Source organism: Gopherus flavomarginatus, chromosome 9 (genome assembly GCF_025201925.1).
Source record: "Gopherus flavomarginatus isolate rGopFla2 chromosome 9, rGopFla2.mat.asm, whole genome shotgun sequence".
Lineage (NCBI taxonomy): Eukaryota > Metazoa > Chordata > Testudines > Testudinidae > Gopherus > Gopherus flavomarginatus.
In genome coordinates this window covers 31,308,890-31,335,371 of record NC_066625.1, presented here as the reverse complement: position 1 = coordinate 31,335,371, position 26,482 = coordinate 31,308,890, and the positions used below count along the sequence as shown (strand labels likewise).

The window sequence follows — 26,482 nt, the reverse complement described above, 5'->3', positions numbered from 1 at the left end:
TTCCTCCTCATGGGCCACCAAGTGCACCCACTTTAGGTTCCTTGGCCCTCAGCTGCTACCTGTCTTGGGCAGGGACATGCGTCTTGTTCCCTCCTGGCTGGGGGTTTTCCAGGCTGCACGGTTCCCTGCCTACACTGTGATAGCCCCAGCAAGTCAGACTGTCTAGACAGGCCACTGTTTACACTTTGCTCTCACTCTTCAAAGGCTATAAGCAGCATAACTGCTCACAGTGATAATTTATCACCCAGCTCTTTCTAAGCAAGCACATTTATTCCTAAGGTGAAAGCATTGCTGAGAAAACATAAAAACAATAAAAGTTCCTACTAGCAGGCTAGAAGCTCACCAGGGGCCACCCATCAGTCTCATGGGGCCCTAGTAGGTCTAGTTCTTCCAGCCCTTCCACATTGATTGCCCTCCACCCTGCTCCCCCGGACAGAAAGTTCTGTCCATTTGCTGAATCAGAAAGAAGGTTCCCCCTGAGTCAGTTCAAACTCAGTCTATGAATCCAAAAGGCCTTTCTTTGTCTGTTGGTTTCTGGATAATCCATTTTGAATCAATATACACCAGCCTGCCCAGCAGGTGGCACTGCTCTGGTGTTTTAGGACTTGAGTGAATTTGCCTACTCACCCTCCACTGTTCTTAGTTCCTGAAGGAGCTGTGGGTCCCCCTACCCCATGGACTGTCATCCAATCTCTGGCCCACAATGACACATGACCTGAATATGAGAAGCTCTCCCAAAGAGAGTCCAGACATTGCCATCTCTGTCACACCCAGGTGAACTGTGCCACTTTCGGCCCAATGGAGGCACTGGATGAGGAGCTACTGATGAATGCCAAAGTGCATGAGTGGTGGGAGAAGGGATCTGATGTGATGTAAAATACATAATGCATGGTAATATTTTGCCCTCCCAGCTGAGGCTATATGTACATAGGGGGTGTGATTTTTTCCCTGCTTGTGAACACCTAGTGGCATTAGCGTGGCCGAGGTAGCAGCAGAGAAGGCACAGCTTAGTCATGCTGAGAACATACCCACTAGCTAAGTCATGTCTCCTCTGCTTGCTATGGGTGCTACTGGTGCTACAGTGCTATTTATACTCAAGTGCTGAGCCCTAGCCCGAATATGTGTCTGCAAGCAATGGCATCACACCCCTAGTTTGCAGTGTAGATGTAGCCTGAGGAGCTCAAATCCTTTACAGGTGTTACTGAATTAACCCTTGAAGCACCCCACAGAAGGTCAGGAGAAGCCTCATCCTCATGCTACAGCTGGGGAAACCAAGGCACAGAAAGGCTAAGGCACTTGCCCAAGATCCTCCAGGGAGTCAGCAGCACAGCCAAGGGTGGAGCCCAGATCTCTGACTTCATAGTCTCACTGGCCCAGAGCCTCAAAGGCACTTCCCATGGATTTTGATGTACATTCGATACCTAAATCCCTTTGAGTAGCTGGGTGCCTTCACCAGTCAACCTCCCAAACAAATGACATGCAGGCGTCAGAAATCTCTGCACATTGTCTTCTCCCCACAGAGAGAGAGCCCTATGGATCAGTGGGGAACCCCAGAGGGGCAGTGTGGGGAAACGTACACTGGTGCTACCCGAACTGTACCTCCTCTGGGCATGAAGATGACCTCAGTGTCTCTAGACCTGGCCATTGGGCCCCTTTCCCTGGTGCTAAAGTCACAAACACTCACAAGGCTGTGGTACGACAATCCGTCAGAGCACCAAGCAGCTGCCCTGCAGCCCCTTAGGAGAGCTGGATGGACTCGGGGCATTAGATACTGCTTTGACCATAGCGCTGGTGAGAGCTGAGGGCTGCAGTCCCTGGTTCTCCACAGAGCAGGCAGCAACAGGGCAAACTCCATTCCCCCACTGTGGCTCACCTGCAGGAATTCAGTCTCTACAGCTTAGTGCTTGGCCTCATTACTAGGACTGCCAATCAAGGGGCTCACTTTGATGTGGACAGCTGCCTGCTGAGGGCCCCCTTGCATTCCACACAGCCTCACAACCAGCCATGAGATGGTAGCAGCTCCAATGCTGGGCTGGATTCAAGCTGGCATCTTGCAGTGGTGCCATGCATCCCATCACCAGCCCCCACCCCCAAGACAGCCACTCCTACCTGTTTAATCAGCAGCTTCCTCCAGTTAGAAACCAGACTAGCCACCAACGGTGTAAAGAGGCAACACAGTCGACCCGCAGTTCTGGGGCCGGATTTTCAGAGGGGCTGGGTGCTTGCAGCTCTAGTGGAAGTTAATGGGAAGACACAACAGGGGCGGCCAGCAGAGACTGGGCTGGGATGGGAAGCAAGCCTGATGCACTTGGGAATGGGGTATGGTACTGCCAAGTTAAAGACCCAGGCCCAGCTCCTCAGCAACTGTGAACAACCATCACTCTACTAAAGTGAGAGCTATAGTGATTTACTGCAGCTGAGGAGCTGGGCCTACACTCGGCTGGTGCAAATCATCTGGAAGGCCTTAGGGCTTGTCTACACGTGACTGTTAAACGAGAATAAAGTAAGGTGTGACTGGAAAGCAGATGAACTATTCTTGATTTACTCCCTGTGGTGATGTTCTTATTCCAGAATCAGAGTGCCTTCTTGCAGATTAGCTTAATCGACATCCAAAATGGATTTCGTTGGAATAGAACACTCTTAATCCAGAATAAGAGCATCCACACAAGGAGTGAATCAGGAATAACTCCCCTTGAAGCCACACCCCCAGAATCTTGGCATGTGGGACAAACTATAGCAGCACCCAAAGTATGGGCTGTTGGTGGAAGGCAGCCCCACTTCAAATACCCAGTCCTTTACCAGTCCTCCCTCATCAGCAGCCACAAGCAGCTGCAAGTGGCTCTGTGTGGACGAGCAATTTCCATTTGGGCTGCAGCAGATGAGGACTGTGTCCCAGATTCAGCAGTGAATAAGCAAGCCTGGCTTCTGGTTCTTTGCCCAAGACGGGGAAATCTAGTCCTCTCTAGGAGGAGCCAGGGAATGGATGCAACACTTCAGCGGAGACTCAGAGAGAGAGCGCAGAGCCACATGGTGTGCAAAATATTTATTTATACTCCAAAAAGGGTCAGACTTCAAATGCGGGTCCTGCCTCTTTCCCTCAGCCATCCCTGCCCCTCTCAGCACAAGGCACCAACCCATTGCTCAGGAAAGCCCCCAGCAATGCCAGCTGCCGTGGAGCGACTCTGGGAAGTGTTTCACACCAGCTATCGAAGGGCTTGGGGACCTGGAAAGCCAAACTCGGGGTCACGGCTGAAATGAGTCTGGCTAGTCTCAGCTCTGATTTGGTGCAGAAAAAATCTTGTTGGCACAAGAGTCCGTCATGTAAAAGAGCAATTTGTGTTGGGAGTGGGGGCTGAGAGGCCCTGGCCCCTGCACAGTGGGTGGGTGCTCAGACTAACCCTGAACTGTGTGCCAAGTGAGCTCTTAAAGGGTTAAATAAGCCAGGGAGCATTGTAACTGCCTTGGTGCAGCCGGTCTGCTTCCAAACCGCACCAAGGAAGCATCTCTACACTCTCGTGCTCCACACCCTTCACTTCCTCACCCTTGTGTCCCATCCCGATACAAAATGGCAGGACCTCCTGCCACCCCTAGAGGGTGAGGAGCCCCGGTGAGCCAGCCTCTATTCTACCCTGGTCCCGAGGCCCGCCGGGGATATCAGTTGGCAGTTCCTCCATGGGGCCGTGAGCACAGGCGTGTATTTGGCGCGGTTTACCCGTCCCAGACACCTGCCCCTTCTGCGGCATGAGGGAGACCCTGGCGCACATTTACTTAGAGTGCGCCAGGTTGCAGCCCCTATACCAGCTCCTCACCAATATCCTGTTACGTTTCTGGCTGCACTTTTCCCCTCACCTCCTTCTCTATGCACTCCCTATCCGTGGCCCCACAAAGTCGCGGGACCTCCTGGTCAACCTCCTCCTCACCCTGGCTAAAATGGCCATCTACGCAACCAGGGAGAGGAGGTTGGCCAATGGAGACTCCTGTGACTGTGGGGCTTGTTTCCGGTCCTTAGTCCGTTCACATATCCAGGCGGAGTTTCTCTGGGCGGCGTCCACTGGCTACCTTGACGCCTTCGAGGAGCAGTGGGCGCAGTCTGGGGTTCTCTGCTCGGTGTCCCCGTCAGGCTCCCTTCTTATGACCCTCTGACCGCACTCCTGTCCCTGTTCTTTTATTAGTTGTCCCCCGAAATCAGTGGAGTTCTGAGGTCCTGTAGATCCTCCCCTTAGGCTGGGGTGGGGGGGATCTCCCAATAGGTACAGAGACCAGAGCTTGACATGGCTGTTTCCTAGGGATAAAGGAAAGATGGGCTCCCTCCTGACCTGTGGCTACACTTAGCTGCCATCAGTCCCTGAACCAAGCTGTATTGGCCCTGTCCTCTGCAGAGTCAGGGGGCATCCGTGGCTGCTGCTGTCTGCCCTTTCTCTGCAGGCCATGGGCAAATGGAGTCCCCTTGCTACTCTCTCCTGGGCCTGGAAGCAAGGAGCAAAGACTTCATGCAGGGAGCTTTTCCCTCTTACCGTGCTGCCCCCTCAGGGCTCTGCCATAAGGGACTGCATGGAGAATGGGGTGCAGGAATGGGGAGAAGCAGGAAAGGGGGATCAAAGGGCACTAGAGCGAGGGAGAGAATCATCTTTACATGGGAGCAGTATTTTACTGGGGTCCCTGCTGTTCTGGTGCTGCCCACAGCAGGGTAGCTGGGCTGCCCCGCCCCCACGAGAGCGAGGGAGAGGTAGGAGCAGGAAAACTGTACATTTATGAGGGAGCATTGGCATACCCAGCCTGGCACAGGGGGAAGGTCTGCTGGTTCACTCCCGCCCACCTTCACCCGGGAGCACACTCATTCGCTCCAAAGCGCCAGAGTGGAACTGCTTTCCGGCCGAGCTCAGAAGGGGGGCTGTATCGGGATTTGCAGCGGACAGTTTTCCTTGTTTCTGTGTCACGCGTCTGTTGCCTCCCAGCCTCAGGCAGGGGCCGAGGAAGATCCAGTCCGGCACCCAGGTGAAATAACACACCAATAGAAAAAGTGTGTGGCTGGTACCAGGCAGGGCTCCAACTGGGAAGGTTGGCACCCGCATCGTCTGGGTTTTGGCACTTTCAGGGTGGGTGTTGAGGGTCCGGGGGGGAACACGCTACGGCGGAGGAGGGATCTGTGTCCCCAGCAGGTCATAGGCAAATATGTTCCAGAAGACAGCAAAGACAAGGAAGGTGGCGTAGGAGAGCAGCACCACCCACCAGACACACTGGTCCTGCAGTTTCTCCTCATAGCTGCGCAGGATCGTCAGCCCCATGCTGATGCCCACGATGGCGCCTGCCAGATGGGCCATGAAGCTGGGCTGGGGGCCAGAGGCTGCCAGAGGTGGAGAGAAACGGAGCCAAACAGCACGGCCCACCTCAGAGCTCACTGCAAGAGGGAGGATGAAGAGTGAGAATGTTCGCCACAACTCTGCTGAGGAGGCTATTGGCCAAGAGCTACCGCTGCGCTAGAGAGTCTCCCCTTCTCATGCCCCAGTCACTTCCCCTGCAAGTCAGACCCTACTGAGCCCCAGCAATCCTGCCCACTGTGCCAGGCCTCCCTTCTCCCAGACACAGGCCAGGGGTTCCCGGTGGAAGGTTGTGCAATTCCTTACCATCAGCATCTGCGTATCGGTGGGGGTGACAAGCCATGGGAAGTGGTGGGCTCTCCATGCCTGCGAGTCCCTACACTGAGCCCGGATGCCTCTCTAAAATAAATGCTCTAACTCATCCCACCCCTTAGTGGGGGTCACAGAGGTCTATGGGGGTAACAACCACCTGCCCTTCCTTTTGGCACATGGGAAGAGGGTAACATGGGGTCCTGGCACGGAAGAGGGTGAGAGCTAGCTCAATCACAACATACTGCGCTTGGGAGTAGTCGCTTACAGAGTAGGGAAGATAATTCCCCCCAGAGCAGGAAGCCCTGGGTGGTAGGGTTGCCAGGCGTCCGGTTTTGACCAGAATGCCCAGTTGAAAAGGGATCCTGGTGGTTCCGGTCAGCACCACAGACCAGGCCGCTATAAGTCTGGTCGGTGACACAGTGAGGCTAGGCAGAATCCCTGCCTGCCCTGGTTCCGCGCAGCTCCCTAGCTCCGTGTGGCTCCTGGGAACTGCAGCCAATGGGAGCTGTGGGGGTGGTGTTTGTGGGCATGGACAGCGTGCAGAGCCCCCTGGCCCCTCCACCTAGGGGTCACAGGGACATGCCACCACTTCCAGGAGCTGCGCAGAGGCAGGGCAGACAGGGAGCCTGCCTTAGCCCCACTGTACCTCCAACTGGGAGCTGTCGGAGGTAAGCACCGATCGGCTGGCGCCTGTGCCCCAATCCCCCTCCTGCACCCCAACCGCCTGCCTCAGCCCTGCACTCCCTCCCGCAGCCTAACACCATCCAAGAGCTTGCACCCCTGACCCAGCCCTGAACTGCCTCCTGGAGCCTGCATCCCACACCCTCTCCTGCAACCCAAACCCCTGCCTAAGCCCATTCCTGCACCCCGAACCCCTCATCCCCGGCCCCACCCTATAGCCTGCACCCCCCAGCCAAAGCCCTCCTGCACCTCAACTCCCTGCCTCAACCCAGAGGCCCCTTTTACACCCTGAACCCCTCATTTCTGGCCCCACCCTGGAGCCCACACCCCCAGCCAGAGCTCTCACCCCCTCTTACACCACAAGCCCCTGCCCCAGCCCAGTGAAAGTGAGTGAGAGTGGTGGAGAGCAAGCGATGGCAGGAGGGGGGGATGCAGTGAGTGGGGGCTGGGCCTCTGATAAGGGGCGGGGCAAGTTGTTTCATTTTCTGGGATTAGAAAGTTGGCAACCCTATTGGGTGAGGTTCTCTGGCTTGCATGATACCGGCGACTGGACTAGGTGATCAGATTGGTCCCTTTTTCCCTTAAAATCTCAAGACACCACAGTGCCACCAGCAGCCTCACCCAGTTAGGCTCCCACAGGCCCCGCTCTCCGTTGCCTGACCACATCCGACACATACTTACTGCACACCAGAGCCAGGACCATCCGGAGCAGCTTGTATGGGCAACGCATCCCCGCCCAGTTCTGCGGACAGAGACCCCAAGTTACGGTAGCACAAGAGCTGTGGCCCGAGATCCCCTTTGGACCATTTCAAAGTGGGGATGGAAATGAGGGCAGCCGGACGGCTTGTTGCTCACCATTTTAAATGGCAGCAGGAGCGAGTGGCGCTCTGTGTGCGTAGGGAGCCCACTGCCTGCCCTCAGCCGCCATGGAACAAGACATGGTGGCCAGAGCCAGCTTACAGGACCTGGAAAGCCGGGGGCCTGTGCTGGGCCCATCAACACAGTGATAGGACAGCCCAGGGCAGGCCTACCCCACACTTAGCCTACCAGAGCTTGGTAATGGCAGAGGCAAAGGCTTCTCCATGTACCTATTAGACCTCTCCCACTCGGCATTGCCCCCCATGCCAATGCAGTGCCCCCAGCTGGTGCTGGACAGGTGGTCAAGAATGAACCGGTCCCTCCTGCAGTGCTAGTCCCCCGGCTGGTTATGTATCAAAAGACACGGACCAAAGCTAATTGGAACGTGAGCAGAAGGGTGACTGACAGTGACTCTGCAGGCCCAGACAGACCCCTGACCCGCCATGCTGCTCTCCCCAGTGCCTGGTCAAATCCTCTTTAGCCTCATCTCACTGGGGGCTCCTGGCCAAGGGATGTCCTCTCTGCTGTCCTCTGACCCTAAGTGACACCAGATCTCCAGTGCTGGGGAGGAGAAGCAGATCAGCCACCTCCTAGTCTGTCCTTCCCCAGGGGTGGCCTGACTGCAGAACCAGGTACCTACCATGACAACGTTGGCCAGGTGAGCGGAGCAGAGGGCATAGACACCTCCCGAGCCTCCGACCAGAGGGGCCCTCATGTCTGTGATGGAGACAGTCAGGGAGCCTGCGGACAAGAGAGGAAAGGGGGTTACAAAGTGGGGGAGCGAGGATCACCTTGGGCAGGACTAGACCCCTCTCCTGGGAAGGACGGGGTGGGGGGTGCAGGGCAAACAGGTGCTCCAGGGCACCAGTCGTTCACTCGCTCAGGATCCAATTTGAATGGGAGGTTTCCATGCTCGGGCTTTCCCGCTCCATCTGCTCGCATGACAAACTCAGTTACACATGCTCCACCTATTTCCCACACCCATCCCCCCAGCCCCAGCCCAGAGTGGTAACTCTTGGCACAGCCAGCACACACCCCCAACCTCCCCCACTGCAACTTGAGACTATTGCTCCTTGTTTTGTCATCTGCCACCACTGAAAACAGCCGAGCTCCATCCTCTTTGGAACCATCCCCTATCAAATCCCCTCTCACTCTTCTCTTCTGCAGACTAAATAAGCCCAGTTCCCTCAGCCTCTCCTTGTAAGCCATGTGCTCCAGCCCCCTAATCATTTTCATTGCCCTCCGCAAGACTCTCTCCAATTTGTCCACATCCTCTCTCTAGTGGGGGCCCAAAACTGGACAATACTCCAGATGTTGCCTCACCAGTGCGAAATAAAGGGGAATAATCACTTCCCTCGATCTGCTGGCAACGTTCCTACTAATGCAGCCCAATATGCCATTAGCCTTCTTGGCAACAAGGGCACACTCGTGACTCATATCTAGCTTCTCATCCACTGTAATCCCCAGGTTCTTTTCTGCAGAACTGCTGCTTAGTTAGTCAGTTCCAAGCCTGTAGCAATGAATGGGATTCTTCCATCCTAAGTGCAGGACTCTGCACTTACCCTTGGTTGAACCTCATCAGATTTCTTTTGGCCCAATCCTCCAATTTGTCTAGGTCACTCTGGATTCTCTCTCTACCCTCCAGTGTATCTACCTCTCCCCCCAGCTTAGTGTCATCCATGAACTTGCTGAGGTTGCAATCCATCCCATCATCCAGATCGTTAACAAAGATGTTGAACAAAATCAGCCCCAGGACCAACCGCTGGGGCACTCCACTTGATACCGGCTGCCAACTAGACATCGAGCTGTTGATCACTACCCGATGAGCCCGACGATCTAGCCAGCTTTCTATCCACCTTATAGTCCATTCATCCAGCCCATACTCGTTTAACTTGCTGGCATGAATATTATGGGAGACCATATCAAAAGCTTTGCTAAAGTCACGGTACACCCAGGTGATTTGACACGTCAAAATACATGCAGTGCATACACACACATTGGGCTGAATTCATCTCGGCTTGATCCCTGAAACCAACAGGGTTACACCAGCGATGGACTTGGCCCATTAGGATGGCTCGTGGGCGACAGCCCCACAGGGCTCTTACTGGCTTTTTGTGCCGCTCTGGAAGGAGTGGAGGTTCAGAGCAGAGGATGGACACAGCTCCCTGTACACCTCACCCACTGCTGCCCTGGACAGCTGTGCTCGAGCTGACTCCCCAGAGCAATTTGATCTAAGGCCACTGGGCTTGACAACAGCAGGATCTGGGCCTGCATCCTGCCAGGTGGGAGACAAGAGCTGTCCAGGGAAGGAAGCTGTGCTCCACACTGCGCTGTGTGCTGCCTCTCCCAGTTATGCCACCATGGCTTTGGGGAAATCAGACAGTGCTCCTCATGCTGCTCTCAATGATGACTAGGGAACCGGGGAATGCCCATCACCATAGTACCTAGGCATCAGTTCTGGGGAATCAGGCTGGGCCCGACTTCGGTCTCCATCTGATGCCACTTCCAGTATTGGCACCGTGACTCTGGAGAGCAGGAAGGGTTGATTTTAGCTGCCCTCAGTCCCAGACAGTCCTCTGCTGAGGCAGCAGTTTCAGGGAGCAGAGGCGGCGATTTGGTGGGAATTAGTAACCCTGATTTCTAATCCCAATCTCATTCCAACAACATCTATGGATGAGTAATTTCAGCTGCTGTGCTAATCGCCCAAGGACTTTGCAAACAGCTCTCCGTGCAGTCGGCAGCATATAAAAGTGCTCTAGCTTTGAGGCAGCCTTCCCCAACTGCCTTGCTGGTGCACAGAGATTTTCAGTCATGCTGCGTTTGAAAATGCCCAGCGTTATAGCCCAGGGCGCAGCACCACCCTTGGAGACCAGCCGTGCAGCAGGACATTGTGAAAAAGGAAACAGGATCAAATGAACCCAGGTAACCTCCAACACTGAGAACACTCTTCACAGTTACCGTGCCACAGGTGTGCACGGTGCTTTAAAGACCCAGCCCCTTTAGTGATAATGGTCTTACACTTATATAGCTCCTTGCAGCCCGGAGGATCCCAAAGCCCTTTACAAATGTCACCAGCTGAGGTGCAAACTATTTACAAGAGTCACTTTTCCCCACCTGGCTCTGGGGAGGTGCTCAGCAGCTGTGTAACACAGCACTGTGACACTGGACAACTATTTAGGGCAGGACGTGAGGAAGAACCAGGAAGCCAGGCGGAACTGCACAGGGAGTAAGGCAGAAGGAATGCAATTACTAGAGTTAAAATCCCCCTGATGCCCTCTACTCTTGTGTAAAGTGCCAAGGGATCATTACTGCCTCCCAAGGGTCAGGGCCTCCCCTTTTAGATTTCACCCAAAAGACTCTCCAGCAGCATAGTGCCCTCTGCAGCATTGATCTGGTACTGACTCAGGCAGTCGGAGCCACCACCACCACTTCATCATGGATGGGAAAGCCCACCCAGAGATGCAGGAAGTCTATTGAGATCACAGCCCAAGGTGTTAGGAGGGTAGCGACAGTGGGGTGGGGAAAAAGTCTGGTTCCAATACTTCCCCCAGGGCTCCCCCAGTTTCCATGGATGCAGGATAGGCCACGGCAGAAACAATGGTGCAGGACTGCAAGAGAAACAGAGATCTCTGAAATGAGGATGACAGAGTGGCTGGGATTCTACCCTCCACCCTGATGCCAGCTAGTTTCCACCTTATGACCACACAAATCCCACTGGTTTGAAACAAAGCTATTGCAAGAGGCTGGCACAGGCCTCAAAACTAGGTCACTGGTTCAAACCCAACTCAGCCATGAGTGAAAGTGAGAGTCATGTGACAGCTACTTTGGAGTCTCAGAGCTGCTCCCGGGGGGCACAAACCCATCATGCCTGGCCCTGATTTGCTCCCATTTTTGGCAGCAGAGGGGCCTTGCACTGAATATTCAGCGGAGACTAGCCTTCCTTCCAGCCTCAGGTCCCTCCAGGTCAGGCTGGGCAGACTAGGGGAGCTGGCACTGCTCCTGCCACCTCTTCTGCAGCTGCAGAGTGGACTTGGCTTACAAGGACATGGACAATTTCCACCACCTGAATATAAAACCCAAAGCTGGAGACCCTCCTGCATGTAATTCCCAGGGTAGCTAGAGGAGACTCCATTTGCTGTGGGGCATGTGATGAGAGCTAAAAGTTCCCCTTCCATCCAACAGAGGGCAGTGATAGCACGCACACAGCCACTTTACTACATGCTGTCCTGGGCAGACAAGATGGGATCATAGCCCTTCCTCAGTGTCCCAGGGCTGGCTGCAGCTGGGTTCCCCAGCAGCAGGGTTACAGTATGGGGCTCCACTCTCCCCATGCACTCCAGATATCACAAGGACAATACTGAGACCCACAGGAGGGGCTCTGAACCCCTGTTAAAGGGAGCCACCCCACTGCAATCACTATCTGTGTCTGTGGAACCCAGATCCAGTTTACAGGAGAAGGGAATGGATCCATAGGAAGGGGACCTCTGGGCGAAGGTCAATAACCAACCGAAGCTCAGCAGAGATCTGGGTTGCCAGATCTGCAAGCCTGACAAAGCCCAGCTCTCCTGGAAATTGCCCATGAAGGGCAATCTTTCCCCCAGCCTGCTGTCCTCAGCCATTTCAGTGGGGCCCCGCCTGACCTAAGGGCGGGTAATGTATCACAACAGCTCTAATTCGTTATTGATTTCAGCTGGAGGCACTGACCCGCCTCCTTGGAATAATGGAGACAGAAATGCAGAGCTCTGACAGCTTAGTGGGTGGGTGTGGGGAGGGCCCAGGAGCAGCCTGCACCAGCAGGAGGAAGAGGGGAAGGCAGGAGAGAACATGGGAAGGGAAGGGAAGGGGAAAAGAAAGGAAAGGATGGGCCAAGAGAGGAGGGAAGGAGAAAAGAAGCTGGCAGGAGAAGACAGCTGTGAGCTCTCAGGCTGACTGCCATAGTGTAGGCACATGCCTGGGCCTTTCCAGCCGTCTCAGGAGGGGCCCAGGGGACAGCTGAGGACTCAGTTGTAGGGGGATCAGTCACTGTGGAAATAGGGGGGAGCAAACAGCCAGGCTGGCAGCAGGAGGGGGTCTGGAATGAGCCTTCGCTGCCAGTGCAGGGGAAGGGAATACCTGCAGGAGCAGCCTCCAGCCAGGCACTCCCCACCCACCTGCCAGCACTCCTGCCAGGTAGAGAAAGCTGATGCGTAAGATGCCATGGACCATCTCCAGGGGGACCCCAATCATGAGCTGAAGGAGGGCGTTGAATCCCAGCTGTTCCAGCCTAGACAGAGAGACAAGGAAACACGTTCATCCAGCAGCAAGTCAGCACTGACCAGGCAAGCAGAGGGCCCCAGCACAGGGCAGGGGTGGGGTGGTACACGGTGCCCAGTGCAGGAAGGCAGTGGGTTAAACCCAGGGCTCAGGATGGATCAGAAAGTTTCTGGGAATAACGATGCAAATTGTGACTCTGGCCTAACCCTTCCCTTCTGAGGGTTTTAGGATCCCGTGCTGGCCTCAGCACAGAGCAACTAGGCCCAACCCTGGGAGATGCTGGTGAGCACCTTAAATTCCCACTAGCTTCAGTGGGAGGTGGATACTCGCTTCCTCACAAGATCCTCCCCCCCAGCTCAGCCAGTATGCTCATCCCTGAGCAGGGAGGGCCTCCATGTGGGGGAAGGGAAGGGCGCTCTTCATGGCCCAGCTCTGCACATCTGCAGCACCTCGTCTCTCAGTACTTTATACACACCAATGAGTCCTTCCAGTACCCCTGTTTTACTGAGCAGGAGCCAAAACACAGAGGGGCAGTGACTTGCCCCAGAGCACAGGCTAAGCTAGTCGCAAATAGAAGCTCCTGCCTCCCATGCACCCTCGTGTAGCCCAGACCCCTCTCCTGCAAGCCTCACTCTGATGGCTGCTGCCAGCCACACCTGTGGATATCCACCCAGGAGGGAACTGAATTGAGCCCACCTAACCTGGGCAGGATTGGAAACGGAGACCAAAAAGCTCCCTCTTCCAGGACCTGCCCCCTGAGCCAGCCCATCCCATTGCAGCATTGCTGCTTGTGCAAACACCACTTCCAGATTACTCTGTTTTCACTTGGAGCCTTGGGAGCCAGTGGCCACATTCACCCACTGAGCTGAGACCTCCAGGGGCCGAGGGTGGAAAGTCTGGGATAGGAAGATCTGGCTGCAGCCTCCTGCCATGGGGCCTGTTCCCAGGAATGCCCTGGGTACACAGCAATGAGTCCTGGCCGAGCCCTGAAATGCCAGGCAGCCTCTAGGGTCCTACTGACATTGGCATCGGGGATCTATTTCAAGGCAACACTGCCCCAGTGCCAAATGGGCGATGTTTCACCAAACAGCCTCCAATCAGAGGGCAGTTTGTTGTTAATCCCACCAATCAAGAGGCCATGATAAGAGTCAACTGCAGCTAATCCCACCAAGTGGGGGATCAGCTGCAGTTGACCTTTGTCCTTCCTTTCAATGATAATTATTTATATCATCCCTAATTGACATTCTGTGTTGTTACCGCGCTGGTGAGCCCCACAAACCCGTGGCCTCTGCACTGAGAGTGTCTATGGGGGCAGGAGAGGGCTATCGTTCCCCTTAGACACTAGCTTGGGAAGGACTCGAAGCCATGTCTTTCCTGCGCTGGGGCATGGAGCTGCGTAACTGAACAGCCTGCTTTGCTGCTGTTATCCATGGCCATTGCTGGTCGATGGCCCATTTGTGTGATCCCTCTTCCCTCTTATTCTGCTTTGAGCACCAGTGCGTGTGTGGGTCTGGAGCCGTTCTCCGGAGAGGGCTGCAGCGGAGAAAAGTCAGGCTGACTGGGGAAAGCAGCCATAGGTGTGGCCACACTCCAATCAGGCCACAGCTGGCCCTATAAGAGGGCTGAGGGCCAGAGGCAAGGAAACTCTCTTTCTAGCTTCTGGAGAGAGAAGGACCTGACTACAGGGGAGCTGAGAAGGGTATCTGAGGTGGAGCAGTGCTGGGGAAGGGCAACGGGTGCTGGGGAGCTCCAGCTAGGAAAAACCCCAGGCTGCAGGTCTTGCAAAAAGAGCCAAATAGGTACTGGGGCTGCAGAGGGGCAGCCCAGAGATAGGCAAAGGCAGCAGGTCCTGACCCACTTGCCGATGATGAGTGGTTTACAGACTGCAGTTAGCCCCAGTGAGTGGGGGCTAGATGATGACTGGCAGTAGCCACTGAGGCAAGGTGGGTTTAGGGGGTTGGGGGTTCCCTTGGGAGGGGAGACCCAGAGTAAGGGGGTTCTGCGGTGGGCAGAACCCCTGGGTAAAGGGCACCGGGGTCTAGGAAGGACATGGGGCCAGTGGCAGGCAAGACACCAACCTGCAGAGGGTGCTCCAGAGGCTGGAGAGCTAATTCCCTGGACAACCAGCAGGAGGTGCCACACCAGTGAGTTGTTGCCCCGCCACAAGGTGGAAGGGCCTGGACTGTTAGTAATGCTGGGCCACCAGTGACATTAGCCCTTTCTCCAGTTGGGGAACTGTCTGCTCCACAAATCTGACCCCCTTTAATACAGTTTGATCAGCGTCGTGTGCAAATGAATTTCAGATGGTGGGCTGCTCACCCACTGTCCCAGCAGCCATTTGATGCTAAAACTCTGCGTATTTATAGGCTTTTCAGTGGGACTCATTTCCATCCCAGCTGGTGTGCTTACAAGTGTTAATGAATGAAGCCTCACATGCATCCTCTTTTACAGGTGGGGAAACTGAGGCATGGAGAGACACACTGAGCAATTTGCCCCAAGGTCACACAGTGAGAAAATAGTGGAGCCAGGACCAGAACCCAGGTCTTCTGACTCCAAGTCTTATCCACAACTGCATCCTTACTTGCTCTTTGGTCACTGAAGTCACCTGGTATTGCTTTTGCTTCCTGATTGGACGATCTCTCCTTTATTATCTGTCTCTGCCCAAAAGGAATGTCACTTCATTGCAAGACAAATGTGTTGAGTCAAGTTTTGGCCACTGGCCCAAATTTGCTTTCTGTGAAATTTGACCGTCTGGATATTCAAACAGCAAATCAGATCATTCTCCCAGCCCATTGCTTTGACCCTTCCACTCCATTGTCCAGGGCTACCGGGGCGGGGGTGGGGGGCAAGTGGGGCAATTTGCCCCGGGCCCCACAGGTGCCCCGTGAGCCCTGGCCGAGAATCCCTAGAGGCGCCTGTTTAATTTTCACTCACCCGGCGGCGATCCAGGTCTTCGGCGGCACTTTGGCGGCAGCCCTTCACTCGCTCTGGGTCTTCGGCGGCACTTCAGCGGGGGGCCTTCAGTGCTGCCAAAGACACGGAGCGAGTGAAGGACCCGTTGCCGCAGACCCAGAGCACCACCTGGTGAGTACAAGCGCCACACTGGGTGGCACCTTTTTTTATGTCTGCTCCCCTACTTTGCTCCAGGCCCCCTGAATCCTCTGGGCAGCCCTGCCTCTCTGTGTGTCCCTCCACTGGTTTCCCCTTCTCTACTGCCTCCAACATACATTTCTTGTCTTCACTTTCTAGGTCCTTCGTGTCCTAGCCCCAACCAACCTGTCCTCTCTCATTGTGCATCAAAAGGTCGACTCCCGCCCCCACTTGGCCCAGGAACCCAGCCTCCATCGCCCACCTGTTACGTTTTCAAATGAGCACTTTTGTGCTTTCTCCCCTCGCACTTCGGAGAAGTTCCCTGTGCACAGGTGCAAAGCCACTTCATTGTCCTCCTTCCAACTCTCCCTTGGCATGAGGCCTACAAAAACTGGACAGTGGTCAGGCTGCAGGCGCACTGAGATCACTGCCTACCATGGAGACTAGTTTTGTCTCACTGTTCCACCCCCATTTCTCTGTCCGTATCTGTCTGGCATCCCTTGTCTTTTACTTAAGATTGCAAGCTGACTGACTTTTTGTTCTGTCTGTATAGCTCCTAGCACCGTGGGGTCCTGTGACAAGGCAGTTCTAGATGCTACAATCAGACAAAAAGTAGTAATAATAATGATCAGAATTAATAACAAAGAAGGGCTGAAAACCCAATTGAGGCTAAATTCTAGTCCCCAGAATGTAACTCTCGCTATTCATCCAGTTCAGAAACCCCTCCTTGAGTCTTATGTCCTTTATTAACCACAAAGCTTGGCACTGCGCTAGTAGCTGCAATACAAGCTACCCCCCCACATCCCCCGCCGTGCCCTCTCAGAGGAAGTCTACACTGCAGCTGGGAGCCAGCCTGCCTCCCTCCCAGCGTGGGTAGAGACAGACACATGCTAACTCCGCTTGAGCTAGGCCTCCAAGACTAACAACGCAGGTGTTGTGGCATGGAAGAGGCTTCAGCATGACCCCAGAGGGTTGGGTGGACAGCCCAGGTCACTGCCTGTACCACAATGTCCACCCTGCTATTTTTAGTGTCCTACTCAAGCAGAGCTAGCACAAGCATCCCCCCCAGCTGCCATATAGAGAGTGCAAACAGACCCTCAGCAGTGCCTGAGCCCTGACCTGGAGGGACCACACCTACAGGGGAGAGGGGAGAGGGTAGGCCAGCCTCAAAGCCCACTCAGCCCTTGGCCTCTCTTCTGACACTGCCAGTGTGGCGCTGGGTGCACTAGGAATGCACTGAGACCCACCACCTCACTCCACACAAGCCAACAGAAGGCCCATCGGGTGGGAATACCTTTCAGCCGCTCCTGATCTGAGCTGGAGACAAGCAGGCTGCCTAGAAGTGACCAGTTCCCAGGAGCCATCCAGTGCCCCAGGAGATAAATAAAGGGTTCTAGTCCGCAGTTTAGAGCAAGCAGAGCGAGCTGTCACCCATACCTTGACCTTAGTCATGATTTGCAGGCTCTGTGATCTCCAGAGGAGAAAGAGGAATTCATATCCCAAGTTCATCCAGTGCTGGGCTGCCCCACCACCCCACCTGCTGCAGTGAGACAGGAACACAGTCTCACCACACCAGCTGAGCTGCCTACCCCCAAGGGGCATGGGGAGTGGTATATCCTTACCCAACGTGCATGAACATATAGGTGAAGAATCTCCAGGCCCGGGCTCGGTGCCCCGGGTGGTATACCAGTGGGCTCTTCATGTACTCTGGGTGGTAGGTCTGCAGGACCCACCGGTTCAGCCGGGCCCCGTAGCAGAGGAACACGATGATCTGTAGAAGGAAAGGGGCTAGTTGTCAGTTATAACCAAAAGGAATTCCCCTCCGCAATGCTAGGCTGAGCTGAACCTGGGATACCCTTGCCTGCTGCCAGGCTGAGTGACTCCGTGACATCCTCCTCCTGCCCTGGCTTTGGAGCTCAGCATCCCCCAGGAAGGTGCCTAGCGTGGACTGTTTCGTTGGATCACACGCAGGTGCCAAGGAGCCCCTCCCCCAGTGACTGGTTGGTAGGACCACCCCCTCTCCCACAGCGGATACAAGGGCAGGACAGCAGGTCCCCAGGAGCACTCAGCATACCTGGGTCAGCGTGACGGCTGCCATGAAGATGGGCGGAGGGCAGGTGCGGTGCTGATAGAAGTACCAGCGCCGGTCCATCTCGCAAGGCAGGATCTCATAGGCCACATAGCGGACAAAGCGCTTGTAGAAGCCCAGGCCAGTCTCGTCCAGCAGCACGTCCCGGGGCAGTGCCCTCTGCCCATTGGCAATGGCTCGTTTGAAGCTACTGGAACGTTTACTGCTAATCTGCAAAGAGAGACCGTGACGTACACAGCCCGCCCAGCTACTCCACTCCCAGCCTCTGCCAGCAGGGGTCAGCCCAGGGCAGGGATTCCCTGTCCCATTCCTTCCAGTTCCTGCAATCATCCGAGAAGCACCCAGGCCTTCTCCATCCTCAGCTGAGGAGAGGGGAGGAAGGGCTTTTGCTGGGGCCGTGGCGAGTTTGGGATTCTGAGCACACAGCGGGGACAGGGACAGCATGCTAATGTCTCTCTCTTGCCGGATCGTTTCCTCACTCGGCCAAGGCAATCAGGAATAATTTATGGAGAATTAAGGATTTCTCTCTGCACAGTCAGTGGTGCCACCTGCTTTAGTCAAGAGCTCAGCAATAAAGGGGGGAAATATTTTTTATTTTCCACCTCCCTGATTGCTTCCCCCTTGGAGGTGCCTCACATGGGTCCTGAACCAGCAACTTAGGTCAGAGTGCCTGCTACAGACAAAGCCCTACCTCCCCAGCTGCAGCCGCTAGAACAGAATGGGGCCCTACCTGTGAGCTGTCCCACCTTCACCCTGTAGGAGGAGCTGCAGGAGCTCCCTGCAGCAGCCAGTGATCAGGATGGCTCTCTATGGGGGAGTCACAGGATTTCCCCTCCTTTTGCTCACAGCTGTCCTTTCACCTTGTCCAGTGCTGGCACCACATGGCCAGCCCTGGGGAGCCCTCCTGAGAACAGCAGTCAGCAACACAAACCACCCCCACCACGTCTCCGCTCAGGGAGGGAGCAGCTCTGCTTGTGTGGCCCGTGCCATGCTGGGCCTCCCCGCTTGGCGATGCTGGTTTGTGTGGAACAGCCTTTTGTCCCCCGGGAGCTGAGCTGAGACCTCCCCAACTCATTTGACACAGGCCAGCCAGCAGGGAGTACAGACTGGGAGTTCCTTCTCCAGCACCCTTAGCCCAGCTGCCCACAATGGGCACTGGGCCGGCTGGAGGAATCCCACCGAATGGGCTTCATTCCTTTCTTGCAGCAGGCGTTCTGGGAGAGTGGTTCCTGCCTGGGAGCCACACCTTTGAGTCTCAGGGCCACATTCAAGCCTGGCGTAAGCAGGGGCAGAGGGTGCTGACATTGGCAGGAGCTGGGATTGCTTACACCAGGATTGAATTTGCCCCATGGTCTCTAACACTGAACTAAACGGAGGGCTGGGCTTTGCACTTCCCCTCTCTAAAACTCCTGCCTTTCAGTGGCAGGTCCATGCACATGAGCGATGCCCATCTGTCCTTCAGTTGCCATCCTGGGCCTGCCCTCTTGGGGGTTGAGGGATTGGAACTGCCAGGTGGGTTGTTTCAGCTGCAGTGTTTCCTGGGCAAAGCATTCCCCGGCAGCATGCAGAGCTATGGCACTTGCGCAGCGCCTCGGGGCTGTTACTAGTACTCACGTTACTGACCAGGTCTACCAGCTCCTGATAGCAGATCTGCCCTTCATCGTTGCTCTGGGCCAGAGCCACCAACATCTCCAGCTTGGCAGGATCCAGGGGCAGTTCATGGCTGTGCACCAGGCTGGCGAAGGTCTCTACACCAATGAAACCGGTGTTGTCTGGATCAAGCTGCAAAAGAAACCAGAGTCAGAGACGAAAGGTGTCAGCTCCAAGCATTGGGAAGATGGCATTGAGGCTGGAGTAGATGGGAACTCCCCTACACTAGGACTCTTTCACTATTCTCCCTAAGGTCACTTCTTCTAGGAGAGGCTGGCACTGGAGTTGCTGTCAACTTGTGGGAAGTGGTGTGGCTGGGCGCTGCCCCGCAGCCCACGTTCTGCTACAATGCCTGGAGATTTTTAAAGCAAAGGATTTCAACGATGGGTTTTACTAACCCTGGAAACCCTCAGCCCAGCTGCTCTGTCTCTCTCACTCTCCCACATGTGTGCGGCCAAGGAAGTCTAGGACATGAACCAAGAGCTCCTGAGACTCAGTCCCAACCACAAAACCCTTCCACTCCATCCCTCCTGCACAGCTCCTAAGATGGGAGAGTGGGCTCTGATAAAGGCAGGAGAGAAGGTTATGGGGTAATGTTGCCCTGTGTCACTGGGCACACTCACTAACATGTGCGGGGCTCAGGCAGTTGGAGCTCTGGAAGGACAAAGAGAGGTAAGTCAGCATGTGCAGAAACCCGTAACTCTAGCACCCTTGTTTATGACACTCCTGCCTCTTACTCCTTCACCAACAAGCCCCCGGATCTTTGCAGGTCAACTTCCAGAAAGCAGAAACAGCGCGTAAAATACGGGGGCCCTGGACAAGGAGCCAAACTCACAGGCCTTCAAAAGACTTGGGGAAGGGGGGTTAGGATGTTCTTCTAGCTCTACAAAGGACAATGTTCACCCAATAGGCTACCCCTTCAGACTGCTCTACATTTACTGGGAAAGCACGGCTGGAATCAATAATCAGTTGTGATTACAGAATTCAGAACCAAGGTGTCCAAACCCTGAGTCCTCCCAGAAACTTCCCAGATTCACACCAAGTCCCAACAATTCCAGCTGCAGTATGAGCAATGGATCAACTCTGAAGACCTTGAACCCGAATTAGGACACACAGCCCAACATTGCTCCCAACTTCTTCTGAGCTTTCCATGCAGTTTAAGAACAAAAGAATGGCCATACTGGGTCAGATCAAAGGTCCATCTAGCCCAGGATCCTGTCTTCCGACAAGGGCCTATGCCAGGTGCCCCAGAGGGAATGAACAGAACAGGGCAGTTACCAAGTGATCCATGCCCTGTCGCCCATTCCATTTCAACGTGTCCACAGCTGCACCCTCCTCTCAGCTCCAAACTCTTTGAGATCCAATGCCCCTTCGGTGTGCAAATGGAGGGATCTGCCAGCTGGTGATTCTGATGGGCTGACAAGCAGGCCTCTTTCAAGTTCTCCTTTGCAATTCCCACCCTTTCCCTCACACTCTCCTCTCCTGCTCCCACTTCCAAAACAAGGAGCCAGACTCACACCAGCTCAGGTGAACAGACCCCTATTGAATTCCCCTGGCGCCACCTTCAGCTCTTCCAAAAGCGTCACGTCCTCACTCACCCAGAGCAAAGCCACAGTCATGCTGGATTTATCAGGAAGGTTTGTATCCAATTTCCTCCTTGAAAAGCACTTTGAATAATGTGGGGGAAGGGCGAGTCTTAAAAAAACAACAAAACAAAACATTTTGGAAGGACAAAAAGAGTCCGTGTGCTTAAGTCCCTGCCGAGGGCATGACAGAGGCTGGGTTCTGCCCCTGGGAGGCAAAGCCAGTAAAACACAATTATTCTGCAAATAATATTGTCTCTGTCATCTTATTCTCCAGGGAACGAAATGCAAAATGCAGAGCTCCCTGGCAATGTCCTTGTGGAATGGGCAGGACGGAGAACGCTGTGGGACACGGACACACACGTGCTATTCTGGTTTGAGCTGAGGGAGACTGTGGCCTCTCCATCCCAAAGCTCCCTGGGGCTACTGACAGATCTAGTGGAGACTTTGCATCTCAGCCTGGAAGGCGCAGCAGCCGCAGAGAGGGCCCAATCCAGTGCAGGGGAAGGGCACGTCTTCCTTTGGGAGAGTGAGGCTGCCCCTCCCCCCGCCCCTGCAAGAGCCTGAGAAGGGGGATTACAAGGCAGGGGGATGCAGCATATGGCCAAATTAACCCTTTGGAGGCTGTGTAGATCACAGCACCTAGACCGTGCTCTAGACAAGGAAAGCGAGTTACAAGCAGAGCTCTCTAGAACAGAGGTTCTCAAACTGTGATCTGCGGACCGAGCTCCATTCAGGTGGCCACGGATAGTTCCCTCTAAGGTGTGTGCCTGGGCGGCTGCAGGTGACAGAATGAAGGGCCACCCACCTAATTAGTGGAGCCGTGCAGGCTCGGCTTCACTAATTAGGTGCCTGGACCCTGGAGAAGACGCACATGTAAAGTGAGGTGGTGGCCTTGGGCGGAATAGGGAGTAGGTGGGAGGGGCCAGTAGGGTGAGAAGAGGGGGTGGGGGGAATTTGGGATGTGCAGGGCTGCAGTGGCCAGAGAAAGAGGCGACTTTCCTCAGCTCCAGGACTGCGGCTGCCACGGTTGGAGAGAGAGGGAGAGACCCCCCCTCTTTTCCAGCCCCAGTTCGGGGGTTGCCACGGTGGGGGAGAGAGGGCGCATCCATCGTATTAGAAAGGTAAGACTACTGATATAAAAATATGAGCGGTGTGCTTTTATTTGTAGAACAAAAAAATGTTGTTTATTTTTTTATATAGCATTTTGGATACTTTACAATAATTAGCTAACTGTGCAAACAACATTTGGAAAGATCATTAAGTGGTCCGCCGAGACCCTCAGCAATTTTCAAGTGGTCTGTGGAAAAAAAAGTATGAGAACCGCTGTCCTAGGGGTTACTGCCTCTCCACAGCGCTTACACCTCATCCTTCATGTGGCTGGCCATGTGCAATGGGCTACAGTTCCAGAGCCTGGTGTGCCTAGGACGGCTGTGCTGTAGGATGGGTGGGGCAGTGCTCCAGGAAGCAGTCAGAGCCGCGGTGTGGAGGCAGTGCATCTCTTTCCCGCCTCCCCCCCCCCCCACACACACACACAATAAATCCCAGGTCAGGTGCCAATTCCACTTTTACTTTCTCCTTGGAGCCTGCAGTTCTCTGCACACTGGGCCTAGTAAGGGCCAGTCACAAGGAAGCCGTGATATCCGTGTTCACCGAACAGTGTCCCAGGTAGGCAACCCTTCAGCATAAGCAGCCACATCCAAGTATGGGCTAGTGGATAAATGGCTACGGTGCTGGATTGCAACTCAGGAAACGGGCTCTGGTCCCAGCTCAGCCACAGACTGACTGGGTGGCCTTGCCCAAGTCACTTCCCCACTCAGTGCCTCCCTGTCCCTTCCCTTCTTCGTCTCTCTAGGTTGTAAGCTCTAGCACCTGTCTCTTACTATTGTATGTACAGCGCCTAGCACACAGGGCCTCTGATCACACTTGTGGCCTCTAGGTATGACTGTAATACCAGGAATAACAATCCCTAGAGAACATTCCAGTACCACTGAGTCTGTCCTCTAGTTAAAGACCCACTTCCCCCAGGCAGCCGGTTGTCCCCTCTCCCTGGGTATGACGGCAGGGCCTCCATTTAGCTCACGAGATTCAATAGCTATTCACCTGCTCTTCCTGTGGCTAATACCATTGCCACCACTGCCCCCCAGCACCACTCAGCAAACCCACATGCCCTCGCCCACGCACACCACACACAAATGCAGACTCAAGCACACAAAACACCCGTCTGCATGCACACATACACACTGCACATGCCAGATGCAAGCATATGTGTGCACACTCATCTACATGCAGATATACACACTATGTCCACACTTAGGATCACACACTTGTTCTGCATAGGCACACATACAGAGGGAGATTCAGACGTACTATACCTCCACATCTCGTGTACACACATGCCCGTACATGTACACAGAGATGCACACAGACCATACCTCCACATCTCATGTCCATGCATGCCCACACACGTACACACGGAGATGCACATAGACCATACCTCCATATCTCGTGTCCACGCATGCCCACCCACATACACATGGAGATACACACAGACCATACCCCCACATCTCTTGTCCATCCATGCCCACACACGTACACACGGAGATGCACATAGACCATACCTCCACATCTCTTGTCCATGCATGCCCACACACATACACACGGAGATGCACATAGACCATACCTCCATATCTCGTGTCCACGCATGCCCACCCACATACACATGGAGATGCACACAGCCCATATCCCCACATCTCATGTCCATGCATGCCCACACTCGTACACACAGAGATGCACACAGACCATACCTCCACATCTCATGTACAGGCATGCCGACCCACACGTACACATGGAGATGCACAATATACCCCTGCACACATGCCTCACACATATGTATACCTGTATGCACATGATACACACAATAAATATGTATGCCTGCACCCTCACACACACACACACGCAGGCACATAGTCCACACAGGCACACACCCCAGGTGAAAGCACACTCACCCACCTGAATATGCACCTAGGCATATCATACACACAGTACACACTTAGAACCACTGACATACTTACATATGAGCATGTACACTTGCTCCATGCTTGCAAGCTACACACGGAGATGCACGCATACCATGCATGCACAAGTACATACACACACAAACACACACTTACCCAGATTCTCTCTTTCCTCATGCATTTCAGTGCAAATTGGCCAGCCCATAACAGACCAAAGCAGCAGCAGCAGCAAAGTCATTCCCCCCTCAGTGGCCTGCAGAGACCCCATCTCCAGCCACATTCCAGCACCTGTGGCCTGCACCATCCCAGATCAAACAGTCACCACCAGTGATCATGTCCTTTGCGCCTAAGGCTGCAGCACTACAACTCCCACAGGGCACTAGGGCTGGGCAGTTTATTCAACCTCTAGCTGCTGAGAAATGTTGGACGTGGAGGTGGCAGGATCTGAGGCCAATGTCCTCTCCTAAAATGCTCTCTAACCTTCGGCCGATCATCTAGGCCAGTGGTTCTCAGCCTATTTACCATTGTAGGCCGCATATGCAGCTCTCTGTGTGTTGTGTGGGCTGTATCCACAATATATGTACTACCTGTATGGCCCTGAGGTCACCTGGGCTACAGCTATGTGCTGATTGGGCCACAAGTGGCCCACGGTCTGCAGGTTGAGAACCACTGCTCTAGGCTGAGTGGCATTACTGCCCCCTTGCCCCCAGGAGTGTAACAGGTCCCGGCTCTCTCCCTCATGGCAACCCTTTCCTTACAGAGATGTTTAGACACATTTGTACCACTCAGCTCCTGGACGTTCAGCTCAGATCCCACATCCAATTGCCAGTGAGATGCCTGGTAACCCAGCTCCCTCCTCCAACGAGGTTATGGGACTTGCCCAAGGTCATGCAGTGAGTCAGAGGGATAATAATTGAAACAGGAACTCGGAGTCTAAATTCCTAACTGAAATTAACGACCCATCTCCCCAACATCAGAATCCCTGGCAGCGCAGGGGACTGGCTAAAGAGACTGAGTTTGGCTGCCAGAGCAGATGAAGGGGTTCCAGCTGGGGATCAGTCAGAACCGAGCACTCAGTGCCACCAAGGGTTAATGCATTAGGAGCCAATCCTGCAATTGGAGCAGAGGGCTCAATGCAACACAGTGTTAACGCATTAGGGCCCAATCCTGTGGTTAGATCACAGGGCTTGCTGCCACCAAGTGTTAATGCACTGGGGCCCAATCCTGTAGTCAGGTCACAGGGCTTTGTGCCACCATGTGTTAATGAATTAGGGCTCAGTGTTTCCAGGTGATGGACACCCCTCACCCACTCTTTGCCCAGTCTGAGGGCAGCTGCTCCTGCACCTCACCAGAGCAGGTCCTTAGCCTCGAATCGCTAAGCTAGAGAGCTCTGGGCTGGGATGAATGAGGAGATCAGAAGTGAAAGGAGCTGCATGGCCTCTGAGGCTGCTGGCTACATCATATATTTGCCCCTCCACTGTTCGAGCAGGTGCCCCGATCCAACACCCTTGGCAGCCAGTGTTCAGGAGGTGCCCCCAGAGCTGGAATAGCAGGGTCATGGCAGGCCAGCTTCGAAATGCCTCTGACAGAGCTGCGAGGGGGGATGTTTGGCTCTCATTAGCGTAAGCCGCCCCCTCGGTGCCAGCAGGCACCACATCCACGCTCACGAGCACATCCGCTCTATTTCGGAGGCGTGACAGAGACGGTGCTGGCAGGAGACACCAGGGCTCCCCCCCCAGATGCCACCATGAGGGGGAGACAGACCCAGAGGTGCACATGGCCTGGTCTGTGCGATGCCATGGAACGGCTGGTGCCAAGCCACGAGCTAACAACACGGCGTGAGGAGAACCCACCAGGGAGATACCAAGGGGATGGGCACAGATCTGGGGTGGCAACCTGCAGAGAGCCCCTGTTCCATCCCCACCCCCCATGGAAAGTTACCCCCTCCCCAGGCTGCTGGGCTGGCACCCCCCGAGCCGAGCGAGAGAGGAGCACCAGCCGCTGCCTTGGAAACCAGCACTCACCTGCTCCTGGATGAGCTGCAGCAAGGAGCTCCTATCCATATACCCGCCGGGGCTGGCTGGCTGCAGGGGCGGCCGGCTGCGGGGCTCATGGGAGGCAGGAGGCGGCGGGAGGCAGGTTTGCTGCTCGCCTCCCAGGGCGCCGGGAGCGATGGCAGGGGAAGGTGCCGGGCTGCAGCCGCCGAGCCAGCCCCGCGCTGCTGCGGAGCGATCGGAGAGCGAGCGCCGCTCCACTCCCGCAACGCCGGGCTCCGGGGGTGGGTGCCGGCGAGAGGGGCTGGGGGAGACGCGGGGCCGGGAGCCAATGGCAGCCCAGCGGGGGGAGGCGGGGCAGCCGCGGAGCGCTGAGCCCACCGGGGCCGGGAGCGACGCTGCAGCCTCTGGCGCTGGCGAGACACCTGCGGCCCGGCCGCCGGGGAGCGCACGGGGAGGGGTGCGCGGCGGGGACGCAGCAAACGCCGGGCGGTCACTGGGCTGCTCTGGGCAGCTCCCCGCCTCCAGGGCGGTACCCGGCCCGGGCACAGCGCCCCCTGCCTCCAGTGTGGTACCTGGTCCGGGCACAGCGCCCCCTGCCCCCTGTCTCCAGGGCGGTACCCGGCCCGGGCACAGC

At 55.2% G+C, this 26,482-nt stretch overlaps 1 protein-coding gene across 2 annotated transcripts; it reads right to left on the bottom strand.

Annotated features, from left to right (window-relative positions):
- Positions 1 to 3,041: 3,041 nt before the first annotated feature.
- RHBDL1 (rhomboid like 1) lies at positions 3,042 to 26,115 on the bottom strand. Of its 2 annotated transcripts, none has more exons than XM_050968386.1 (8): positions 25,876 to 26,115; positions 19,216 to 19,383; positions 17,587 to 17,811; positions 17,135 to 17,283; positions 12,320 to 12,432; positions 7,810 to 7,910; positions 6,993 to 7,053; positions 3,042 to 5,398 (listed from the first exon to the last, which is right to left on the bottom strand). In XM_050968386.1, the coding sequence occupies exons 1-8, from the start codon at positions 25,912 to 25,914 to the stop codon at positions 5,127 to 5,129; spliced, it is 1,128 nt and encodes a 375-aa protein (XP_050824343.1). In that variant the 5' UTR covers positions 25,915 to 26,115; the 3' UTR covers positions 3,042 to 5,126. The 2 variants fall into 2 exon arrangements, with proteins under 2 accessions (XP_050824343.1, XP_050824344.1); XM_050968387.1 differs by having other exon boundaries at positions 19,225 to 19,383.
- Between the last annotated feature and the right edge of the window lie 367 nt (positions 26,116 to 26,482).

Bases quoted from the DNA above. Each gene is read 5' to 3' on its own strand.
- RHBDL1 (XM_050968386.1), bottom strand. From the start codon at position 25,914: ATGGATAGGAGCTCCTTGCTGCAGCTCATCCAGGAGCAG. The intron at 17,284-17,586 runs GTATGCTGAGTG...TTCCTTCTACAG, and splicing joins CAGCCGTCACGCTGACCCAG to ATCATCGTGTTCCTCTGCTA. The intron at 12,433-17,134 runs GTAAGGATATAC...CTCTCTGTCTAG, and splicing joins TATATGTTCATGCACGTTGG to GCTGGAACAGCTGGGATTCA.